Source organism: Camelus bactrianus, chromosome 18 (genome assembly GCF_048773025.1).
Source record: "Camelus bactrianus isolate YW-2024 breed Bactrian camel chromosome 18, ASM4877302v1, whole genome shotgun sequence".
In the NCBI taxonomy this organism is placed as follows: Eukaryota; Metazoa; Chordata; class Mammalia; order Artiodactyla; family Camelidae; genus Camelus; species Camelus bactrianus.
Window position 1 is genome coordinate 5,709,253 of NC_133556.1, and position 25,516 is coordinate 5,734,768.

The 25,516-nt window shown below is 43.6% G+C and overlaps 1 protein-coding gene across 1 annotated transcript; it reads left to right on the forward strand.

Annotated features, from left to right (window-relative positions):
* The first annotated feature begins 6,719 nt into the window (after positions 1 to 6,719).
* Positions 6,720 to 24,861, forward strand: LOC105070609 (cytochrome P450 3A12-like). Its single transcript, XM_074345763.1, has 10 exons — positions 6,720 to 7,008; positions 7,258 to 7,346; positions 8,557 to 8,705; positions 12,603 to 12,730; positions 13,908 to 13,964; positions 14,085 to 14,094; positions 16,181 to 16,341; positions 18,768 to 18,992; positions 21,114 to 21,278; positions 23,908 to 24,861. The coding sequence occupies exons 1-10, from the start codon at positions 6,916 to 6,918 to the stop codon at positions 24,001 to 24,003; spliced, it is 1,173 nt and encodes a 390-aa protein (XP_074201864.1). The 5' UTR covers positions 6,720 to 6,915; the 3' UTR covers positions 24,004 to 24,861.
* The last annotated feature ends 655 nt before the right edge of the window (positions 24,862 to 25,516 follow it).

Consider the following 25,516-nt stretch of genomic DNA (forward strand, 5'->3'; position numbering starts at 1 on the left):
GGGGGTCCCGGTTTGAGGCAGGCGCCAGCTTTGTACCCCATCAGTCACGCACAGACTGGCCGTCCCATCCCCCAGGAGGCGCAAGCTCCCAGGGGCAGTGGCTTTAGTTTGGCCCAGGGAGCTTCTCCGGAGAATGGGGCAGCCTCTCTTTGGTAGCAGCCAGTGCTCCCAGTAACTGGGGCTGAATGTGGAGCCTAGGCCTAGGTTTCCAGTAGCCCTGACAGAATGTTGTAAAGACCCTGTGTCTGAAGGGCGGGAAGAGCTCTCCTTACTCCTGTGTTTTGTTCCTTTGTGATTGTCTTTTCTCTGCTTACAGTGGCCTCAACTTGGGAACTTTTTAGAAACGATTTTTGCCCCAGGGCAGGAGGAGGGGAGAGGAAGCATTTCGACCCGGGGAGATATGAGGCCCTGCAGGGGTGGGAAATGTTGGGGGTGGGGGCCCCGAGCTCACACAGCTGGCCAGACACCACCGCCCCCATGAGGATCCCAGAAAGTACGTTCTAAACACTTATGAGTCAGGGCCTCCGCACGCAGGAGGCAGTAAAAAGATCCATTTCAGCACAACCAGTAGCAGAAAAAAACAGAGTCCGCGCTCAGCAGACTCCTAGCCTTTTCATTATGTTTCACTTCAGCGTGAACTCATGTCTCCTCCTCTTGCTAACAAAACGTACAGCCCATAGCTTGTTCTTTTTTTACCATGTTTTATTGAGTTATAATCATTTCACAATGTTGTGTCAAATTCCAGTGTAGAGCACAACTTTTCAGTTATACATGAACATACATATATTCACTGTCACTTTTTTCCCTCTAACTTGTCACTGCTGTCTAATGCTTGTCCTTTTTAGCACCAGGTGAACTGTTTATGAGCTCCTATGAGTGAACATTTCCTGAGGGCCTGCTGAGGGTCCTCACGCAAAGCCACCAGGAGGCCGACGTGCAGATCCAGGCTTCAAGCCCCTCCGGTCATCGACCTGGGTCTGGTCTGGTCTGCTCTGGGCTCCTTTAGGAGGGGAGGACACAGCTACTAACGCTCAGTCTATAGATCAGACAGCTGAGGCTGACAGGGTTTCAATCCCTCACCCGGGGCCGGTGCGTCGGTCACACTCCATGGGCCAGCCAGCTCCCTAGCCAGCTGTCTGCACAGCATGGAGCACAGACGTCCCTGGAGTCCACAGACGGCTCAGGGGCCACCTGGGCCAGGTTCCCAGCCAGGCGCTTTGCTTGTCCCCCTCTGTCTCTGGCAAATTCTTAGATTCTTAACCATTTTGACTTTTTTGACTTTGTGGTTACAAAAAGTCAGATGTTTTAGAAATTTTACTGCAGCACAACCACTAGGATGCCTATAAAAAAGAATACAAGGTAAAAAGCAAAAGAGGGTGAGAACGTGTAGAGATTGGAAGGCTCGTTCATTGCCGGCGGCGGTGCACGCGGCGCAGACACTGAGGGAAACGTCTGGCCGGACCGGACCGGGAAGCGCAGCGTCCCCGTCTGAGCCGGCAGCTGCGCCCCTGGGTAGGTACTCGGGAGAAATGAAAACAGGTTTTCAAACAAATACACGAACCTGTGGGCTCATAGCAGCACCATTCACGAGAGCAAAAGGGTGGAAACAAGGAAAATCAGCAGAGGACCCGGTAAACACACTGTAGATCCACCCACAGCATGTGATGAAACAAACTTACTTTCAAGACAAAGCAAGAAAAATGTTTTTCATACATTAAATTCTCTCTCTGCCATCAGGGCCGCCCGCCCCCCTTTGGTGTACATTGTGCGTCTGCGTCAGCCAGACCTCCTGAGAAGACAGGAGTGCCTGCTTGATGTCAGCAACACTTTTCCCAAGGTAACTCCTCAGGGGACAACACTCCTTCGAGTTTTGTAAGAGGTCACAGTGTCCAGATCTGGGCTGTCGAAACTGTCGGTAGCTTATCTGAAGTACGAGTCCTTGACTCAAAAACTTACTTAACTTGAGCTTTGACCTCTAATGGGTGGAACAGTCCTTAGAGCTTTGTGAAAGCTTGTCTCCTGGGTTCTAATCCTCCAATGGGCTTGAAAAGAAATTCTCTACTTCTTCTTACACTGACCATTAGATTAATTTTTTCATCAACAAATAGCATATTATTCAGCCACCAAAGGAGTGAAGTACTGACACGTGACGCAAAAGGGATGAACCTCAGACACGTGTCAGTGAAAGAATCCAGACACAAGAGGCTACATATTACAGGACCCCGTTTCTGTGGGACATCCAGAGTCAGCAACTGCATAAAGAGGAAACGTGCGTGGGTGGTCTTCCGGGCCTGGGGACAGGACAGAGTGGAGAGGAAGTGCTTAATGGAAATATTTTGGAACTACACGGAGGTGTTGGTGGCACGACATTGTGAATGCGCTAAATGACACTGACCCTAGAAGCAGAGTGTCCCTAGCTTGCTCTCTGATCCACTCCCTCCTGTATTAGCAGTAAGAAAGTTGGCTTCATTTAGACACTGTGTTTTGCAGCCAAGAGATGAGAAATACACTCAGCAGTGATCATGGCAGTCAGCTGCACAATTCTCACAGCCTGAAATGCCCTCTCCCCTTCCCTCCTTCGGGCCAAATGGATGAGGAAATGGGTCAGAACACGTCTGAAGGTGGCCAGGTGAAGACGGGTCTTGAGTTGCTAACCTGAAGCATTTAGATTTTCTCTTGGGGATGATGGGAGTGGTTGTAGGCATTTGAGCAACAGGGAAACGTTAAAGGATCCACATTTTACCCACACCTGTTGTGTGGCTTAAGAGGGGAATTGCCTGGATGAGGCCACTTGTTAGGAAGCCACTGCAGCGATGAGGACAGGCCGGCGCGCTGCCTCTCCTCTCCAGCACACCCAACACACTCGCTCTTCTTCCTTCATCTTACACTTCCTGTTTTATTAATTCCCTTCCACGTGGTCTTCTAATATTTGCCTCTGTTCTCTGATTCCTCTTGCCCTTACTGTTTTCATCACCTTTTACTGTCCGCTTTCCTGGAAACCCAAAGGACTCTGACTGTGACACGTCCAAATCACCTGCATTATCCTCTAACAGCAGCACCGAAAGTTCAGCAAGTACCTAATTTAGAAGGATGTGCATCTCATTTTGGGTCATACCCAGCTATGTGCAAAGACATATCTGTCCCACGTGAGGCTGACGCAGCCTGCAGAGTTGTTTCAGGAGGCCCCTTGAATCTAAACATAAACACGCCACAGAAACAATTCAGAATCACAAGATCCGGCTCTGTGATCTGGATTCACGGATTATTTGCTTGGGCAGGACTCTTCCTTACCCTGAGCTTCTGTTTCGACACCTGTCAAGTGGGAATAAAATGATTCCAACATGTTTTATCTCACAGAGATTTTCTAAGAATCCATTAAAAGCACTTTATAAAGCCTACCATGTGGTGGAGAGGTCCGTGGCTAGGTCATCAGGAGGGACACACTCTGCAGTGGAGCAGGAAGTGAGCGTCCCTGAGGGCGCCCGCCTCCTCCTCCCTTTGCTGTAAAGTCTAAGGAAGCGCTTCCGCCTCAGGGCACAGGGGGCTTTCTGCGCGATGGGCTGTGCGGGGGCCAGAAGGGACACCCCCGACCCCACCCCAGCCCTCCCTGAGGGGCGTGCGGACGCGCCTCATCTTGTCTCTGGGTGGGGGCAAAGCCCTGGTCACTGCCACCTCAAAAGGCCTGGGCTTTCCCACTAAATGCTTGGGCAGGGCTGAGCCTGGATTAAGGTAAGACCTTGGGCTCTCAACTTAGAAGATCTAAATTTGAATCCCAGCTCTGATAGTAATTAGTAATGTACCCTTGAACAGTCGCTTAACTTTCTGGGTCCCAGCTAGCTTATTTGTATAGGAGGTGTCGTAACAAGACCTATCTCATAGGATTGCTGGGCGGACTGAGTATCTTAATGCAGGCCAAGTACTCAGAACAAAACATATTAGCTCTCCTTTCCCGAGGATAGGTCTTGCTCTATGTGTGTGTGTGTGTGTCTGTGTGTCTGTGTGTCTGTGTTTCTGTGTGTGTCTGTGTGTCTGTGTGTGTCTGTGTGTGTGTGTGTGTCTGTGTTCTGTGCGCCCCTCTCTGTGCAGTCTCAGATGAGAAACCACTCTAGAATCCAGAGCTCAGGTCCTAAATGGGTCCATCCTATTGCATCTTGGCTCTCCATCTTGCCCTCAGGAACTCTCAGTTCTTGACAGGGCTGGGGGACTAGGGGACCTGAATGACATCAGAGGGACAGAGAATTATGCAGAAAGAGTTTAGAAAATCCTCGAGGGACACAGAGGCTGAGAGGGGCAGGCAGTGAGGGGGTCTTGCGGTTGGAATAAGGTTTTTCTGCATCAGTCCCGATCAATTTCCGTCATGGACAGATGAGGACACAGACCCAGCGATGCCCAGGCTCACACACTTCCAGTGATCAAGTTCTGTTGATTCTGTTGCCTTCATATTTTTCAAGGGGAACAGAAGGAAAAGGAAGAAAAGGGAATTATATCAATGCTAAGGAAGCTTAAGCAAGGGGGTTCTTCTACTTCATAACACACGTCCTGACATGTAACTGAAATTGATTTGTGAAGTTATTTGTTTATGTCTCTCTCCCCTTTAAGTGTGGGCTTCATGAGCGCAAGGATTTGGCTTTCTTTATAATTAGTTCTTGGCACATGGACTGAACACAGCAGGCATAGATCCCATCCAACATACAGCGACACTGGGTTGAGGTGCCTACCTCCTCTCAGGCCAAGACACAATGTCCTGTCACTATCTCCCCACCCTTGGAACCAGAAGCCCCTGAAATTTTGGCTCCTCCCCTCCCCCAGCTACCCACACTTTGAGACCCGCTGTTATTCCAAAATGGCATAGTCAAATGTTGCCCTACTGAGAACAAGGAGGGCATGGGGGCAGACTTAACATAATCTTGCTTTCATTGTTTGCACACGTCAGATTGTGATCTGTGAAATTTGAATCTAACACACAAATCATTCCTGACCAATACTACCTCCCCATATCGTGAGCAATTCTTTCAGCCAGTGGAAATCCCGACAGGCTTCCCAGAAGAGGAGTCACTTGGGCTAACAATATAGAAGGATGGGAATAGCAAATTGGTAGTGCATCCTGCATCCCTCAGTCCCTGACACCCGGTTCACCTGTACTGATGCTGAGCCTAATGCTTCACTTGAGGTGGGAAGCCCCATGAAAAGACCGGCGGGACTCCCAAGCTGGGTCAAACTCTCCTGACAGCATCATCCGGTTCCCCAGACCAGAGGATCTATGTCACTTTTTGCCTCTGAAATGGCTTACTTACTGCTAAAATTCTATTGGTTCCCTCAACTCCCTTCTGATTGATTATTTCCTTCATTCCGACTTCATTATTACACTCACTTCTGATTGGTCCACTTCCCTAACTTCTCACTGGTCCATCTGTAGTACTTCATTTGCATGAAACTCACTTCTGATTGGTTATTTCCTTCACTCCTGATTGGTTATTACTTTCAATTCTGATTAGTCCACTTCCCTTACTTCGGACTGGTCCATTTGTAGTACTTCATTTGCATGGAGCTCACTCCTCATTGGTTATTTCTCTCACTCCTGATTGGTCCATTTCTCTCACTCATGATTGGCCTATTTCTACAAAGCTTGTTCCTAGTTGGTCAACTTTTATTATACTTTATTTGCATAAGATATTGCAAAGTTTAAACTGGCAGCCTATAAAGGCCTGTGTAAACCTACAGACAGGGTCCAGAGCTTGGAGTGTTAACTTCTCTGGGCCTGCTGGCTTAAGAAACCTGAGTTCCCCAACTCTCTGGGTGCTGCTTGCTCTCATGCTGGGATCCAGGTTGGTGTCACAACTGAGCTGAGTGGCACTAGCCTTGGGGGTGAGCTGATGCGGGCAGCGTGGAACTCTCCCCCGTCTCTTTTTTGTCAGTTTTTCTCAAGTTTTTCCTCTACTGAGTTCCTGAAACTTCTTAAGTGACTCCTAAGTTTTCCTAGATCTATTTTTCTACGTTGCTAGCTGTCTTACTGTTTTTCTATGTTGGGCAACAGAGCCTGGAATCTCCTTCTCTGCCATCTCGATGAGGTTAACCCAGGATTTCATCATTAAGTGTCATGTTTGCCGTAGTTGTTTTTTGTTTTTTGGTTTTGTTTTTTTTTTTGCTAAGTGTCCTTTATCAAATTAAAGCAGTTTCCCTCTGTTACTAGTTTGTGAGTTTTTATCAGAAATGGGTGTTGGGGATATCCATTTTAAAACAAAATGTAATTCTGGAAGACCATGGAGATTTTCAAGCAGTTTGGTTTGATAGGCCAGTCCCAAGCTCAGAAATAAAAAAATTTTTTCCTTCTTACCTGTGGGCAAAACACTGCAGCGGAAATTGTTTTTCATGTAACATCATTATTTATTCAGACTAGCAAATAGTTCCCTAATCTTTCAAGTGCTAAGCACTATTATTTTAAACAATCACCATAGCAAGACCTCCCCTGTCCCGGCGGCTCAGGCTTTAGATGTATGTAAAGGCAGAACCTGCTTGGTCAGCATGCACTTTGCCAAGGCTCTCTGGCTCCTGTCACCAATCCCCTTCCTTGTACCTTGCACAGCCCAGGAGGATGAGCTCAGACCTACACCCGTTTATTCCCCTGGAAGACCAGTTTCCCTGCCCGTGGGTCTTTTGCATGTAAAAGGAGATTGGACTAGAAAGTCTGGAAAGGACATCAGGTGGCTGGGTGTCTCCTCAAAGGAGGCTGTGCATTTGGGATAAATATTTACTGACCATCTGCCTTAGGGTCAGCTTCGAAGCACACAGTCACAGAATATTTACTGAATAACTGCTGCACATTTAACACAATTTCCACAAATGTGGAGAGCTCCAAAACTTATACAGGGTAAAATGCGTTTTTTTCAACTCTAGATTTTTGGTCCAGTGGGAGTTATGAAAAACGCCATTACTCTGGCAGAGGATGAACAGTGGAAGAGAACACGAATATTGCTGTCGCCAAGCTTCACCAGTGGGAAGCTCAAGGAGGTAAGGAAAGAAGAGGACCTGCTATTAGAAACTTAGAGAATAAGGTAGAAAATGAGATCACAGTCCCTTTCCAAGGAGGGATCTGCTGAATTGCAGCTTCCTAAAACTGTCTTTCAGCTTGACCTCTGGAAGCAACATTGTAAGTTTCGTTATAAAATGTCACTTACAGCTCCATCATGGGAAAGCCTCATCTTTCTAGGACTTGAGTCTCTGTGTTTAACCTCAGGTGCTGTTGTATTTTGTGCCTAGATGTTCCCCATCATTGGCCAGTACGGAGATGTGTTGTTGAGAAACCTGAGGAGGGAAGCAGAGAAAGGCAAGCCCGTCACCATGAAGGAGTAAGTAGGGGCGAAGCTGCCCGTGTTCCGGGCTCTGGGCAGACCTTCCAGCTGCCTGCCGCGGCGCCGACATTCCCACTGCTGAGTTACCGTAATGACCAGACAGAAGCAGGTGTGCAGTGGTTTAACTCCAAGGGGCATCCTAGAAAGAGGTGGATCCCCGAAAAGAGCAGGGCAGCCAGGAGAGAAAGAAGAAACACGGTGATGTCGATTTTGAGTGCGGACGCTGGGGGATGATGGCAGGGGAAGGGCCTTGGTACACACTGGTGGGCCGTGGCTGGGGTGCAATCATCACAATCCGGAACTTGGAACAACTTACATCTCTTCACAATGTTGCTGAGAACACCTGAAGTTGCTAACTATTACCTCTCGCCACGACTGCTACTTCCTTCAGTCCCAAAGGAGAGGAGGCCCCGCGCAGGTTATGGGCAGGGTGACCGTGGGATTGAGCGTCTAGACTGGGGTTTTCTCCGTGAGGCAGGAACAGCAGGTCAACTGGGCCTGCCCTGAAAACCTGGGGACATGCGGTCACTTAGCTGTTACAGCTCTCAAGTCAATTTTGGAGTGATCTATTAATTTTTTAACTAGAAACATGTTTACTCCTTACATTTTACAGAAATGACTCTGCCCTCGGGGCAACCGCAGATCAGCGGCGCTGAGGAAGAGCGGGTCTCTGCAGCCTTAGCGGGGTGCACGCCAAGGCGGGCTCATGTTTCTGGCAAGTCAGAGCAGGGTGCTGCTGTTCTGGGACGTGCTTAAGAGGGAGCACTCAGAGCACAGGTCTGGGTTGAGGCGAGTCCCCTTTCTAGGCTGCCTGAGGACATTAGCGATTCCATCCTTTGTCCTGCTCAGACACGGTGCATATACACCTGCTTTTGCCCATAGTCAAAACACGCTACTGCAATTTGTGTGATTGTGGGCGTCCATCCCTCTATGACCGAGTTCCTTGAGCCGAGGGTCTAACTTGACTGAGTCCCAGTCGTCCCTAGCACAGGGCCAGCTGTGTCTTTGGCAACTCATATACACCTCATGACCCAGTGGTACAGTAGCATAGACTGTTCAGAGGATCCAGCTGGTGGTTCTCAAAGTGTGGTTCTTTACCTCCTTGCCTGGGCAGCTTATTTTTCATGCATTTCTTGTTGCATATGTTGGAAAAAGATGGGAAAGTCGTGCTAATTTGAACCGTCCATGTCTTTCTTTCTGCACTCAGCATTTTTGGACCCTACAGCATGGATGTGATTACCAGCACATCATTTGGAGTGAACGTTGATTCCCTCAACAACCCACAGGATCCCTTTGTAAAAAATGGCAAGAAGCTCTTAAGATTTGACTTCCTAGATCCACTCCTTATCATATCAAGTATGTAGACTGTTCTGTGTTTTTCTTTACTCCCTCCCTCCCCTTCTCCCTTTATTCCTTCTTTCATTCCTTCCTCCACCCTTCCTTTATTTATGTTTCTTTCTTTTCTAAAGAGCTATATTGAGATAGAATTCACATAGTGTGTAATTCTCCCCTTTAAAATGTAAACTTCAATAATATTTACAATCTGTGTTGCCGACATATGAATGGATCAAGAAAATGTGGTATGTCAGTGTGTATGTGTGTATATATGCCTTTGCACCATGGAATCCTATTCAGCCATGAAAAGGAAGGAAATCCAGATTTTGCATGATGTGGATACCCTTTGAAGGCATTATGATACGTGAAATAGGTGAGATGGAGGGAGATAAATACTTGAATGTTGAATCAAAAAGAAGAAATCCAACCTCATACAAAAACTATTTCAAATTTTTGGTTATCAGAAGTGGGGGTTGGGTGGTGGGAGAATTGAATAACAGTGGCCAAAAGGTACAAACTTTCAGTTGTAACATAAATAATTGTTGATGGTATAACGTACAATATGACTAACCCTGCTCTGTGTTGTGTTCTTATGTTGCTAAGAGCATAGAGCCTAAAAGTTCTCAACACAAGGGAAAAAGAACATTTTTTATGACTATGTGAGATAATGAATGGTAACTAAACTTTTTTAGCTTATTTAACATTTTTTATAGAGTTATAGTCATTTTACAATGTTTTATCAAATTCCAGTGTAGAGCGCAGGTTTTCAGTTATACATGAACATACATATATTCATTGTCTCATTCTCTTTCGCTGTGAGCCACCACCAGATTAACTAAACTTACGATCTTAATCATTTCACAATATATGCGTTGTCATTATGCTGTACACCTTAAACTAACACAGTACAGAGTGTCAGTTATGACTCAAAAAACTGAAAAAATGGCTTTTATTACATTCAGAGATATGTGCAACCATTACCACAGTCAATTGTAGAACATTTTTGTCCACTCAGAAACCCTGTATCTTTTACCTGTCACCTCGCATGCCCCTTGCCCCTGAGCGACCACTATCCTACTTTCTAAGCACAGATTTGCCTGTTCTGGACACTGCATGTAGATGACAGGTGGAATGATATACGTGGTCTTTTGTGGCTGAATTCGATCCGTTGTCGTGATGTTCTCAAGGTGTCCCCGCATTGTAGCATGGATCATTTCTTCGTATGGTCAATTAATATTCCGTTAAATGACCTTCCTGCACTTTGTTCATCCATTCATCAGTGGGTGGACATTTGGGTTGATTCCACCTCTTGACTGTTGTGAATCGTGCTGCTGTGCACATTCGTGTGCAAGTTATTGTTGAAATCCCTGTTTTTGATTCTTTGGGTTAGTACTCAGAAGTGAACCTGCCGAGCTGTATAGTAACTCTTTGTTTAATTTGTGAGGAACTGACAAGCCATTTCCCACTATAGCTGCAGTGTAGTACATTGTCACCGGTGATGTGTGAGGGGTCTGCGTTCTCTGCATTCTTGCAAATGCTTGGTCCGCACTTCTCCTTCTTTTTTATTATGGCCACTCCACTGGGTGTGAAGCAGAATCTCCTTGTGGTTTTGATTTCCGTTTCCCTAATGGCTAGTGATGTTGAGCAACTTTTTATACGTTTGTCGGCCATTTTAGTATCTTCTTAGATAGATGTCTAGTCACATCCATTGCCCATTTATAATTGGATTGTTTGTCCTTCTGTTGTTGAGTTGTAAGAGTTCCTTCTATATTCTAGATAAAGTCTCCTATCGAGATGCATGATTTGAAATATTTTCCCCTTCTGTGTATGTCTTTCTACTTCCTTGATTGTGTGCTTTGAAGTGCAAAATTTTAAACTGTGATAACCTATAAGTCTTATATTTTTTCCTTTCATTTTCTGTGCTTCTGGTGTCATATCTAAGAATTCACTGCCAAATCTCAGGTGATGACGATTTTCCCCTCGGTTTTCTTCTAATATTACGCATTATTGGCTCGTATATATATGGTGTGAGGTAAGAGTCCAACTTCATCGTTTTGCATCAGCTGTGTGTTGTCCCAGCACCTCTTATTGAAGACTATGTTGTCTCCTTTAAATGGTCTTGGAAGACTTTTTAACATTCAGTTTATAGTATACACATGCGGATTTATATCTGGACTCTAAATTCTATTGCATTGATGTATATGTCCATCCTAATGGCAGTAGCACATTGCCTTGATTATTACACCTTTGTGGTGTAAGTTCTGAAGTCAGGAAACGTGAATCCTACAACTTATTTCCTTTTTCTTTTTCAAGATTAGAGGAAATCATCCAGTCTTTGATGATTCAGTGTCATGTTACATACGAATTTTTCCTACGTGGCCTCCGTCATGTTGGGGAAATTCCCTTCTGCTCCTTTTTGTTGAGAGTTATTAGCACAAGAGTGTATTGGATATTGTCAGATGCTCCTGCTGCATCTTTAGATGATCATATGCTTCTGTTCTTTATTCTGCTGCTGCTACGTATTACACAGCCTTGCATTCCTTGGATAAACCCTCCCTGGTCTTGGTGTAGACCTCTTTTTATATTTTGCTGGATTCATTTGTTGAGAATGTACGCATCCACGTTCATAAGATATGTTGGCCTATGGTTTTCTTTTTCTGTGCTATCTTTGTCTGGTTTTTGTATCGGATTGATACTGGCCATGTACAATGAGTTTGGAAGTGTTCCATCCTCTTCTACTTTTTAGAAGACCTTACGTAAAATTGTTGTTAACACTTCTTTGAATATTTGGTAGTATTCTGCATTGCAACTTTCTGGACCTGAGCTTTTCTTTGTCAAATTGTGGGTTGATTACTTGATTCTTGATTACTAGCTCAAACTTTGTACGTCTTATAGGTTCATTCAGATTGTCTATTTTCTGGCATCTGTCTCTGTAGTTTGTGTCTTTCTAGGAATCTGTCCATTTTATCTAAGCTAACTCATTTATTGGCCTACAGTTTGTTTTGGTATTCCTTTCTAGTCCTTCTCATTTGTTTACTGTAAGTAGTAATCTCCCTTCTTTATTTTCATCACTAGCAGTTTCAGTCTTCTGTCTTTTTCTCTTGGTCAATCTAGCTAAAAAGGTCTTTTCAAAGAATCAGCTCTTTGTATCATTGACTTTCTCTATTGCGTTTTTATTCTCTAGTTTATTAGTTTCTACTTCAATCTTTATTATTTTCTTTTCTCCTGCTTCCTTTAGTTTTTCTTTGCTCCTCTTTTTCCATATGTCACGGTGGAAAGTTAGGTTATTGATATGAAATTTTTGTTCTTTTAAAATATAGATAGGTAAAGCCATAAATTTCTCTCTGAGCACTTCTTTTGCTGCATCCCATCAGTTCTGATATGTTGTGGCTTCAGTTTTGTTCACTTCAAAGTGGTTCCACGTTGTCCTTTCAATTTCCTCTACAACCCATTAGTCATTTAGGAGTGTATCATTTCACTTCCACGTATTTGTGAGTTTTCAATTTTTTTTCTATTTATAATTTCATGCCATTGTGCTTGAAAGACATACACTGTATTAAATCTATCCAGTTATTTTTTGAAGAACATGATTAACTGAAGTAACGGACTATGGTCTATTCCATCCAAAGAGACTGTAGTTCAATAGTTAAAAGGCAATGAAGCCCAAGGTGTAATTCTATCCCTCTGATCACTCAAAAGATGGAGAAAGGGCCCCTGATCTCACTGCTAGTCATGGCTCCTAGGGGTGGACTGCCCTTGCTCAGGCCTTGGCTTGGAGTGTAAGCACGGGTCCCAGAGGGAATGACTCCCTTTTGAGAATCCTGGTGTCTTCACTCTCTGACTCGTAGCACAGATTATAATTGCTGCAGGGAAATTGTGCATTTTCACTGTGCTTTCCTTTTATCTTTTCTCCTACAGTGCTCTTTCCATTCCTTTGCCCAGTCCTTGAGGTGTTAAATTTCTCTTTGTTTCCGAAAAGTGCCGTGAATTTTTTCATCAGATCTTTAGAAAGGATTAAAGAAAGTCGCCTCAAAGATGAACGAACGGTAAAATCTGGTGGTGTGATATGAGGCTGTTCACGTGTGGGTAATTTATTATTGAGCTGTATACGTACGATTCATGTACTTCCCTGCATTGTTCAAGGTAAGTAGAGAACTATGGATTTTAGAGCAGGGGGGTCCTAACAATTTGGGGTAAATAAATATAGTGGAGTCTGGGGAAGAAGATAAGAACAGGAGTCAGAGAGCAGGGCTTAAATTTAATAACAGGCATGCCAGTTAGCACGTCACTGCAGAAATACTGTTGGGTTAAGACTTCATGCCATTTACCTTCAATAAGTTGTCAAAGGATAAAAATCACTGTCTAAAAGTTATTTTACTCATAGTTCACCAAATATTAGATTGGCAAAGAATCAATTCAAATCCAAGCCTCCTGTCTTACAGATTTTCCGCTGCACACAAGAGGCACCTGGAGGAGTGTAGTCTATGTGCAGCCGTCTCCTAGTCTGGAGCGGGCCGGAGTCTTGTCTGGGCAATGAGGCTGCAAGCCGGTTAAGCCAGCCTTGGCCCAAGAGGACTCGAGGCCAGCGCAAGGATATTAGGGGCAGGGCTGGGTGCTGGAAGGCACTGGGAATTGTGTGGAGTTCTGGGAGGGTGAGGCACTTGAACAAGCTTCAACAAAAGCTGCCGATGAACTCTGCAAATGTAGGGGATTCATTTATGTGACCATTCATCAAGAATTAAAGCTGAGAGTGTGTATATGTCCATGAATGACTGAAAAATTGTGCTGAATGCTGGAATTTGACACAACATTGTAAAATGATTATAAATCAATAAAAAATGTTTAAAAAAAAAAAGAATTAAAGCTGGATGGGAGAGAAAAGAAGACTGAAGCCACAGGCTATCTCCTGCGCGCAGGTGTAACAGGAGAGAGAGCAGGTACCCCTTTGGTTAAGAAGCCGTTTCAAAGGCCAGAGAAGCCCAAGATCAGAGAGAGGCCAAAAAGCCGTCGGGCCTGACGCCTGGGCTTCTCTTAGGGGGACGTCGCACCCGCCCAGATGTGCAGCTGGGCATTTTTGTTGACTGAGGACTCAGGTGATACGAGTCAGACTCCTGCTCTGTAAGGGGTCATTTTCTCAGGAAAGAGGTGAAATTCTGCTCTCCTGATTTATTTCTGTCTTCACAAGTAACTTTCTGTCACTGAAATTTCTCTTTCTGTTTCCAGCACCGAGTGGATTTTCTCCAGCTGATGATTAACTCCCAGAATTCCAAAGAGATAGATATAAAGGTAAACAGAGTGTTTCCGAGGGCCACTGGGGAGGCACAGAGGAAGTGGGTAGTTCCAAAAACATGCAGGAAGTTTTCCAGGCAGATGAGAATTTCTGCCACATTGAATAAAGACACACACTCAGGTAGAAAGTGCGTCTGGGTACCATTTCCAGAACTATGCAGACACAACTTTGTTCCGAGCTTGAAGGGCAAACATAACAAGAACGTCACGCCCAGAGTCAGTCCTGGTCCTGGACCACCTCAGCCCAGCCTCTAGGGAGCTTGTTTCCAATGTCAATTCTCAGGCCCCTCCAGACCCACTGAGTCGGACCCTCTGCCTGGAAATTTGTATCAAGACTTCATCACATCGGAAGGGACATTGCCCCAGAGTTGGTGACCTCAACTTGGAACACTTGGATAACGTCTTGTTCACTAGTTTAATCTACTTTAGTTTTGTTTTCCCTTTGTAATTAATAAGTGGCTTGTGGGAGAGGTCTTTTAGACCATAAATATTCTACTCCTCTTCAGACTGTCACCTATTAGTTTTATTACCAATGGGTGGTTTTTGACTGAAAACTTCATTACTAAGATTTTTGCAAAATGATGATTTATAATTCCATCATTCTTCTGTATTTATGAGTTAATATTCTAAGGGAGAGCTTTCCACTCTCCATCATTTATTATTCATTTATATCAGTACATTCTCACATGTAATTTACTCTCATATCATTTTTCATTTTGATTCTCAAATTCTCTCAGGTTCATCCAATGGATCCCTTTTCAGCAGGTTCCTGCATTTTTTTCCTTTCTTTTTTCCTCTTAAAATTTTTTTCCAATAGACTATATTTTAGAGTAGTTAGTCACAGCAAACTTGAAGGGAAAATACAGAGATTTCAAATATACATCTTCCCCCCACCTCCACACAGCCTCTTCCACTATCAGAGATCACATCACAGTAGTACAGTTGTTATAAACAATGAACATACATTGACATATTATTACCACCAAAAGTCCATAGTTTACATTAGGCTTCATTCTTTGTGTTGTACCTTCTATGGGTTTTGACAAATGTTTAATGATGTATATCCACCATTGTAGTATATAGAGTATCCTGTATCCTTTTCATCTATCATTTTCTGAGAATTTCCTCATTTTCTGATGGAAGACGTTCCAGGTATTTTTTCTATTTCCCCTGACTAGACCTGGAATCAGCCATTTCTTCGAGGAGCTCTGGTTTCCTTTTGTGAGAAATGGTTCTTAGAAACCAAAATCTGGATCTGGGAATGGTCATTGTTACTATGGTTTCCTTGCTTCTAGATCCTCTCAGTGGACAAAGATAAGACCATCAAATATATCATCAGATATATTCACACAGGACTGATGAACATAAGCATTTCTATATCTACTCATAACCAGTGATGGAAACAGGTTCTCTCTCTCTGTTTCAAACAAGAATGCCCTGATTTGTAGTTTATTCCATGACATGAATACTCCCATATGGTTAATTTTAATCTACCAGTGGTCTGGCAACCATCTCACAAAATTCTTGAATTTTTAACAATTGGTTCTTTAGAAAGTGATGAGCTAACTCTGGCACACCACTATAAGTACATCTACAACTACATCTAGATCTACTTCTTTCTATCTATCTGTCTGTCTGTCTGTTTGTCTATCTATCTATCTAACTACATGGTCCAATAAAAATTTCTGTGGTGAAGAAAATATTCTGTATCTGCACTGTTCAATACAGTAACCACTAGACATGTGTGGCTATTGAGCACTTGACGTGCATACGGCCACTGAAGAACTAAATGTTAAATTATGTTTAATTTTAATCAATTAAAAGTTGTTTTAAATAGCCCCATATTAGACAGCACAGCTCTAAACTCTGAATATCCTGGGGTTTAGCTAACTGAGGAGAAAGAATCTGATGGTTGAATTTGCCCACAATAGCTTTCACAGAAATCGTCATTGGGAAGTCAGAATGCTGTAGATATTTCTTTCACTCATCAGTCGGTGCTGTTGTGAATTACATGGTTGGGGCAGGCACCACGTTGATCTGAGGGCTCTAAGTACCTAAAGGTCATAGTCCAGTCCCATCAAATAGATCAGAGCCTGAACATGCTTGGTTTCTCTCAGGAGAAAAAAATACATACATTTACAAACACTGCTGTGATGTGTTTATAAGTTACACATGCTTTACCTAAAACATTTCTTCTCTTCTTTTAGCTCTGTCTGACCAAGAAATGGCGGCCCAAGGTATTACCTTTCTTCTTGCTGGCTATGAGCCCACTGCTGATTCTATCTCCCTCCTTATGTATAAGTTGGCCGTGGAACCCGAAGTCCAGCAGAAGCTGCAGGAGGAGATTGATGCGGTTCTCCCCAGTAAGGTGAGTGGATGGTGCCTGGAGAGGGAGGAGGAAGGTGTAGCCTTAGCATGAATGTTCTCTTCGCCGCTTCTTAGGAGATTTTTTCAAAAAGCATAAGCATCAATTCTTTCACCCACGACATTTAGGAAAAACCTCAAAAGTCAAAACCAAAGGGGGAAACTAGGTAATGTGTGCTACTCACAGAAATAGAAGTAGTTTGAAACAAGTACTGGTCCTGGCATATCAATTATCACAATAATGCCAAATGAAAGTCACAAAACCTCAGTGGCATCTAACAAGTATTTACTGCTCCAGTGTCTGCAGAGTTATCGATTGATATGGCTGGACTTGCTCTGGTCTGGCTGTTGACTGATCTGTGCTGGCCTTGGCTAATTAGCGAGACTGAATCAATGCCACACATGCTTCTCCTGTCTCTCCACATGTCTTCTTCCCAGGGCAATGGTAGATGGCAGGAACAAAAAGACCAGTCATATGGGTGACTTTCAAAACTCTGCTTGTATCACACTTATGCAACTTTCCATTGGTTTAAAGCAAGCCACCTGGCCAACCCCAGAGTCAGAATGGAAGAGCATCACAAAGTTAGATGGCAAAGGGTGTGGACAGAGGAAGGGATGGAGAACTGGGGCCATTAATTCAGTCTTCCACCCTGGGTAAACTACAGACTACTAGGAGACTGGTAAAAGGAAAGGACAGGGGGTAGGAAACAGAGGACAAGAATATGAGTCTTGACTGTGGTTTTGACAAGTCTTATGAGCTTTCAGAGTTCTGGGTCCTTCAAATACAAGGTAAGGATATTTCTTTCATAGGGCCTACCTATGTTAGAGATGATCTGTCTTCTCTAGTAAAACCCATATTGTGATTCTTTGGATGCAATAGGAGGGAAAGGTCACTAAGAGACAGAGACTAGTGAAAGCGTTGTGTCCTCCCCCATTTAATAATGATACGTACCAATGACAACACTAATGGCCAATATTTGCTGCTTACTATATATGTACGTTTTAAATGCTTTCTATTTATAAATGAATTTTATCTTCATAAAATTCTGTATAAGCCAGGAGAGGCTAAGTTATACCTCAGTAACAGATGAACCCTCAAATCTCAGGGGCTTTCAGTGCAAAGGTATGTTCCCACATTTACAAGTCCCACACGGATGAGTAGTGGAGGATGGGAGTGGGGAGCTTGGATCCACAGAGTCACTCAAGGATTCTGAATAAAAGTTTCCACCGTCTTATAGCTTCATTGTCTGGAACATGAGGTCTTCTTGTTGTCTGGGGATAAGGGACTTAACAGTTGCTCATTGGCTTTTCAAGTATTTGGTCCCGAAATGACATAACCAACTCAGTTCACAGCCCATTGGCAACGCTGGTTTCCCTAACTTCAGGTGGGCTGGGAAATGTGGGGACCACGTGGACACTGGGTGAGCAGAGAGTGTCTCTGCCACAGAGCCCTGTGACGTGTCAGCTCGAATTATCTCCATGTGACACATCAGAAAACTGAGCTGCAGAGAGATGGAATCCTTGCCTACACTAGTCGTGTACCCAGTGGAGAAAAAGCCAAGCTCTGAGCCAGGGTGTCCTGGCTCCTGAGCCAATTCTTAGCCTTTATGATATTGCCTCTAAAATATAACACCATGTGGCAGCCACATGTCACCCTCACTCATGCCAGATCTCTGCCAAAACTGAAATTCCATGTGATGTCAGGAGACCTGGCTTCTAGGGCTGGAGTGGCTTGTTTAGAACTTCAGACCTTACAGTCCAACCTGAAATGGCAACAGAAGACTGTTCTAGCAACAAAGGGTGAGGTTGAGTATGGGGCCCTCATCCTCTTGTAACCTTTTATAGAACTTAAATTGTGTTCCCTTGTATCTTCCATCTTACCCTGTTTTTCATGTTCAGTTTAGAAAGGAACTCATTTCTCCCCAAATTATTTATAGAATTTTTGTATCATATAGGATCTGCAAATTTTGTATGTTTGGTCAAAAAATTAGCAAACGGGATTTCTCAAGTAATAATTTTATGTTGAATAGTGAATATGCTCTTTTACACATTTGCTTTCTTTGGAGCAGATGCGTTGCCTCACTTTTGGAAGGAAACACTGAATTCGGCCTACTTCATACAGAAGCAGGAGTCATAGTCTATTAGTCATGTTTGTTCACATGAGAAGGAAAAGGTCCTGCATGTTAATGTGAGGCATTTCAGGACCTGTTTAAGGGATTGTCCCAAAGTCTCTCATAGTCATAAATACTCTGCACATCTCAATGGGCTAATGAGCATATCAAAGGATATGATAAATATTAAAATGTCTATAAATGCTAAGGTCCTTTACCAGTTAAATTACTCTTTGGTGATCCTAAGCATTAAATAGTACTATGTAGACTGAGTTGAACCCAGATCTCAATTTATCACAATCTGTTTCTTTCTTCCCAGGCACCTCCCACATATGAGTCCCTGGAGCAGCTGGAGTATCTTGACATGGTGTTGAGTGAATTGCTAAGGTTATTCCCACTTAATTCTAGACTTGGGAGGGTCTGTAAGAAAGTTGTGGAAGTCAGTGGGGTGCTCATTCCCAAAGGGACAGTGGTGACGGTGCCAGTCTTCGCTCTTCACGATGACCCGGAACACTGGCCAGAGCTTGAGGAGTTCCGTCCTGAAAGGAATGAGGCCCTGGGGAAGGGAAACCCTAATCTGATCCAGACTGGTTCCAGGCGTATTCTGATGCCTCTTATTATAGGTGACCAAAGTGTGACCATACAGTCATTTATTTGTACATCTTTTTATCGTCTGAAGCTTTTTCTTCTTATGAGAGTGATCATTGTTGGAGTCAAATTTTACAACTGTGGGCCAGAAAAAAGAAAATTATAGCCGTTGATCGTCCTAGTACCTTAAAATAGGCTCCATTAATAATGTGATGTATGTCCTTACGGACATTTTTCTATGCACATATAGATTTTTATAGAATTAGAATGGTAGTATATTTAATTTGGTTTTGAACTGCTTACTTGATGTAACAGTCCACTATAAACAACATTTTATGTGTGTACATATAATCTATGTGAATGATTATGTATATATGCCATAATTGACCTAACCACTACATTATTTTAGGTGTATAGGCTTTTTATTTCCTTGAAGTCTTTCTGTCTGTTCTCTTCAGCTCTTTGAATTCACCACCAACGTTCCCACATTTCCATGTTTTTAAACATTGACTGTCACGTCTTCTACCATTACTGTGAGAGTTCAGGCTGAGAGCCCGGGGGTGATGTCACCCCTGGTGGTTTGAGCAGCCTCACTGAGGGCCGAGGGGAGCACGGCCCCCAGTGCTGTCTGTGTCTGCAGTCCTGGGCCACCTCCCTTCTGCCTCAGTATTTGGTGACCTTCCAAAGAGAAGTCCTCTGACCTCTGGACGTCTGGGACATCCTCCTTGCAGGGGCTTGAGCATCCTCTTCAGGAACCAGGAGCAGAGGGCTGGTTTGGGCACAGCTTGAACTCTGGAAAGAGTTGATGGTCCCATTTATTGTATAATGAGTAAAATGTGGAATGAACTTTTTCAGGCCCCAGCTGGGACCTAGACTTTTATTACCCCTGCCTTTAAACCCCCTGATGGCAGGGACTTGGTCTTATTGCCACAGTGTCCCTAGTGCTAGCATCATGGCCACACGTAACACTTGTTGAAAGGAGAAGTCAGAGTGGACCAAGTCCTTCGTTTTCTGAACCAGGGAACCTGTGGTTCCTCCCAGCTCAGCAGCTCCCCCGCCCCCTGACCCACAGCTCCACAGTCCTAACCCCAGACAGAGACCACTCACTCCCCTTCTCTTTATTTTATGTAGTCGTCAAGCAGACAGACAGTGCTTACCTGTTTTTCAGGGACTGGGCCAGAGAGTGAGACATCTCAATGTTAAAAAAAAAATGCTTATTATGGATAATTTTTGATGAATGCACAATATACATATGTTTAACATATACACAAGTATATCCTATAGGCACAAGTCTATTAAAACTATGAAATAGTTTTAATGTATCTATCTGTGCCTATTCCCTGCCCAACAAGCATCAACCCATGTCTGCCCCATCCACGGGCCACTGCTACCCTCCTCCATATTCCCATGTTATTTGAAGTTACGTTGTTTGTAAATATTCCAGGAGGTTTTGCAAAATAGGGGCTCTTTGAAATATATATAACCACAAAGCCATTATCACTTTCCACAAAATCCACATTTTTTTCTTTAACTATCCGGGAATTTATAGGCTAGTGGAGCCGACAGAAAGGAAATCTGTGATTAGAGTAGCATTGTGTACTTATGTAAATCTGCCCTAAGCATCCTCTGTGTGGGGGAGAGAGAAGAAGACAGAGACACAGGAGAGGGGGAGGGGAGAGGGTCCAAGTGGAAAATGACAATTTAAATACTGGGAGATGATTCTCGTCCTTCCTTCCTCCATGAACATGCGACCAACATAGGCATTGCAGGAACCCACTTTATTTCCATTCAGTCTCATTTCCTACTTGCCTTTCAGAGCATGAACACCTCACCACCCTGAATGTAATTTTAGCGTCTAAAAAAGCATTCATCTCATCTCTCCAACAAGACTGGGCACTCCTATAGGGTAAAGGGGATGGGAAGGATCTGGAGCTGACCTTTCTCACAGCAGGATGCATGACTCGCCCACAAAAGGATCCCCAGTGCTACTAACTGAAGAGTTAAGTTAAAACCTCAGACCTGGAGCTCTTGTGGTTTTTATGTTTCATTAACTTGTTTCATCTACTGTTGTGGATCCAGGTTCCGGAAGAAGAACCAGGACGGCATAAATCCTTACACATACCTGCCTTTTGGGACTGGACCCCGAAACTGCATTGGCATGAGGCTTGCTCTCTTGACCATAAAACTTGCTGCCATCAGAGTCCTGCAGAACTTCTCCTTTAAACCTTGCAAAGAAACACAGGTCAGACAGTTATCTATGTTCATTCATAATGTTTTAGTGTGAGTTTTTAAACTGATATATATATGTATGTATGTATATATATATATGTATATGTGTATGTTCTATTTAAGGAATAATTTGCATAATGACATGAATGTATTTGGAGCCATCTGGGACCTTTAAGGGTCCTTCAACTCTGGAGGGCTAAGTCATTTGCTTTATAAAGACCCAATTCCAAAGGTCATCTAGCTTCAAAGAAGTTAGTGTGACACTATTATTTGCAGTCTTTTGAACCTGAGCAATGTTTTAAATTCAGTTTCAAGTCCACAGGAAGGAAGGGGAAGTGTGTGCACGATCCTGAGTGCAGTGATGACCACGTCATGAATTTTGAATGGTGTTCTTCTCCATTAGAGCTTACAGAGTCTCCTGACAGGTGTTCTAACCACTGCTTGTACAATGAAATAACTGGAGAGTTTTAAAACTCATGATGCCTAGGTCATCTCAGACATCTAATATAATTCTCCCAGGGTGTGACATTCAAAACGCCCCCATTGAGTCTCATGTGCAGCCAAGGTGAGAATCCCTGATTGAAAGCATTTCTGCCAGATGTGAGGACTCCCACGGTCCCCCTCACCTTCCAGGAGTCCTGCTGCCATCGGGCTGGGCTCCCTTTACATTCCAATAATAACTCCACGTGTGTCCTTCCCGCTCCCCCCACCATCTGTTCTCCCCTTTCAAGTTCTAGGTCAGTCCTTGGGTCCCTCTTGGAGCCTTCCCCATCCAGTCCAGAGTCCATCCTCCCCTCTGCTGTGTTGTCTGTCAGTTACCATGGGCTGGCATCGTGGGTGGTACCACCTAACTGAATACTTTGCCATTGAACCATCCAGTTTGGTTCCTATGTTTTCTTCTCACCCAAGAATGTCTTTAACTCTAGGCCCTTGCGTAAACTCTCAGTGGTGCCTCACGGTCACCCGCCAAATGCTTAAGGAATGATATGCGGTTGGTTAGAGTTCTTGGATACAATTTTTGAACAGTTTGTATTTTTGAAATTTAACAAATGACATTTGTGCATGTGCTCTGTGTGTGTGTCTGCAGGAGAAATGTGTGCATGCCATTTGAAATTCTAAAATAACAAGGTGTAATATTTATAGAAAAATTGGAGACTCTCTTATACAGCACAAAGAAAAGTAGCCATTGATTCATAGAAGGCAAGACCCTATAATAAGGCTTATTTCTAACAGTCACATGTTTAATAAGCAGCTCCTCCCCTTAAGTAAGCTTTCTGAGGGAAAAGGGGGATAGAGATGGTTTCCATTTTACTTCTGAGCCTCCGTGTGTCAGTCCTGTAAGTATGTACAGACAGGGGACTCAGCCCTGGGAGGAGGAGGGCCTCTGGCACACCTGGGAGGGGGCAGACACTCCCCACAAGCTCCTCTCAGTCACCCACAGGCTGGGGCTTCTCTCCTCCATGACAATCTGTTTTCCCTTCAGTCAGCTGAGGTTAAAAAGTCACTCAGTTGGTGTACCCAACACTGATGGAGTGACTGGGTGAGAATGGGGCTAAAAGTATCAGGCAAAACACTGTGGATCATCAAAAGTTCACCATTGGCAGAAAATTGGCATAACAAAGATGTCTTTCCATTATGAAACTGGACGAGGTCCACTGGGAGAGGTGACTGGGCTCTACAGAAACTGAGGATGGCCCAATTAACATGTAATTCCCACTGGCAAGTTTCAACGGACACAAAATTACCGTTACGTGGCTCAAGGTAGTTGCACGCTAAGCACACATTCTACCACCGAGCTACTACTCTCCCCACAAGAACCTAGTAAATTGTAAAAATTCAGCCTTCGTACTTAAAATTTTAATCAAAAAAGGAACACAAACCAACCTGATTTTGTCTTTTGCCTGGTACAGAATAGGTAATCGATAGATATTTTGTGGAAAGAATGATGGATGAGTGCTTTCACTGTCTAGTCTTGACATAATCTGTAGAATAAATATAAAGAGCCAAAGATAAGGAGGGGAGATTGGATGAAGCTACAGACTCCCAGTTATAAGGTAAGTAAGCACTGGGGACATCACGTACCACATGATGAGTACAGCTGACATCTCTGTACGGTAGACAGAGAAGTTGTTAAGAGAATAGATCCTGAGAGTTCTCATCTGAAGGGAACGAAATGTTTTTCTTTTTATGTATCTGTATGAGCTGATGGATGTTAAGGAAACTTATTGTGGTAATAACTTCCTGGTATATGTAAGTCAAATCATTATGCTGTACACCTTAAACTTATGCACTCCTGTAAGACAAGTGTGTCTCAGTAGGTGGACATTTTATTTTAATTTAAAGAAAAAGGTAATAAAGGAATGCTGCCAATAATTTTACTCCATATGTACAGTATGTAAATTAGACCAATTCCTTGAAAGACACGACTATTAAAATTCACTCTAGGAAAAACAGACAACCTGACTGTCCCTGTATCTATTAAATACACTGAATTTGTAGTTGAAAAAAATGAATCAAAGGTATATGGTGCTGTTCTGTGTTTGTATAGCATCATTGTCCATCGTCTATCTTATATACTTTGCTTCTTTTGCTTTGGCGAGGTTTCATTAATTGTTTTTCATGTGCTTGTTTAATTGTTCCAGATCCCCCTGAAATTACGCCCTGGAATGCTTATACAACCAGAAAAACCCATTCTTCTAATGGTTGAGCCCAGAGATGGGACGCTAAGTAGAGCCTGACTTTCCCTAAGGACCTGCGCTTTTTCCTTCAAGGAAGCTGCATCCCAGAGCACCAGAGACCTGGGTTTACTTTGTGATAAAACCCAGAAATGAAGATGGGCTTCACCTGCTGCACTTAGTAGGTGATTAATGGCTGCACAATCATTTAGCTTTCTCGGTGTCTACGTGGAGTGTTATACGCCGTGTCATGTGAAGGAGGTGACTCATGAGGGCCAGATATGTAGACTCAGCTTCTTGGATTCTCATGGGACCATCTCCATTCACCCCCAGTTAGTACCATCCATCCCTCCTGAGCACTAAGCAAGATTGAAAATTTCTCAACAATTTTTACTAACAAACTTAAATGAAAATAAGAATTACAGTGGTGACTAAAGTAGTAACACTTACATCACAGATTTTATTTTGAATATTGTGAATCAAATAGTATAATGAGCAAGTCAGTAAACCTCTCTTTGCAAAAGTATTATCTGATGACTTTGTGTACACTCGGGGAATGTGTACAACTGAACTGGGGAGAGCCAGTGACTAAAGCAGTGATGCTTTTGACAATCACAATCACTCGTGGGTGGAGCCTTTTTCAAAACTCCAGTGTGATATATAAAATCGTAAGGGTTAATCCACTGTGGCTTTCCCCGTCACTTAGAAAGGATATTCATCCTTTAAATCTGCCCTTTTTGGAGCGCATATTTTTGTAACACTTAACTGAGACACTTATTATTATGTTATTAGTTTTGATTTAATGTTTACATCTCATCTCTCCTTATGTTTCTGGAAGGCAGGAAAGATGTTTTTTCTCATACCTCTTTGTATTCCATCCTCAACTCCCAACTGTCTCAACACAATGAATGTGGAATAAAATGTGGCTTACAGGTCAGCTGATTAAGCAGAAAGGCTATAAGCACTGGTCAGTCTCCGCTGGTATCCTTTTCTGCCCCTTCCTCCTTTTTCCTCCCCTAGTCTTGCCCTCCCTTCCTGGATATCTTGTCTTAAACCAGTAGAGGGTGCACAGAAGGTGGGCAGCCACACACTGCAGGGCAGGGGCAAAGAAGGGATGCACAGTAGCTCCAAGTCAGAGACTCAGTAGGGAGGGGAGGGTGTCCACAGGCAGCCTCACATGGGTGGGGAACCCAAACAAGGGTTACATGGTCCTGCCTGTAAATTCTAAAGCACACAGAAGGTTAGGGGCTCTGTGGAGGATGCAGGGCACAGCCATGACTGCTGTGAGCCCTGAGTATGTGAGAGCTGCACAGCCCAGCAGGGACCCTCTGTCTTGGCTTTAGGGGACCATAATGTCAGGATTACCTTAGAAGATCCCCAACACTGAAATTCAAACTCTGCCTATCACTGTGTGGACCTGGCTTAAACGTGTGTCAAAGATTTTGTCCAACAATTTCATTAATGTTGATACAACTGCTTCCAAGGATTTTTTGTGAAACATGTTTATATAGTTAGTCAACAAAAAGCATTTTTGACAACCCAGCATCAACAAAAGAATGTGAGAACAAGATTGGCA

Excerpts from the sequence above, each read along its gene's own strand:
- LOC105070609 (XM_074345763.1), top strand. The coding sequence starts at position 6,916 with ATGAAAAACGCCATTACTCTGGCAGAGGATGAACAGTGGAAGAGAACA. Across the intron at positions 16,342-18,767 it reads ATGCGGTTCTCCCCAGTAAG|GCACCTCCCACATATGAGTC; the intron begins GTGAGTGGATGG and ends CTTTCTTCCCAG. Across the intron at positions 21,279-23,907 it reads AACCTTGCAAAGAAACACAG|ATCCCCCTGAAATTACGCCC; the intron begins GTCAGACAGTTA and ends TAATTGTTCCAG.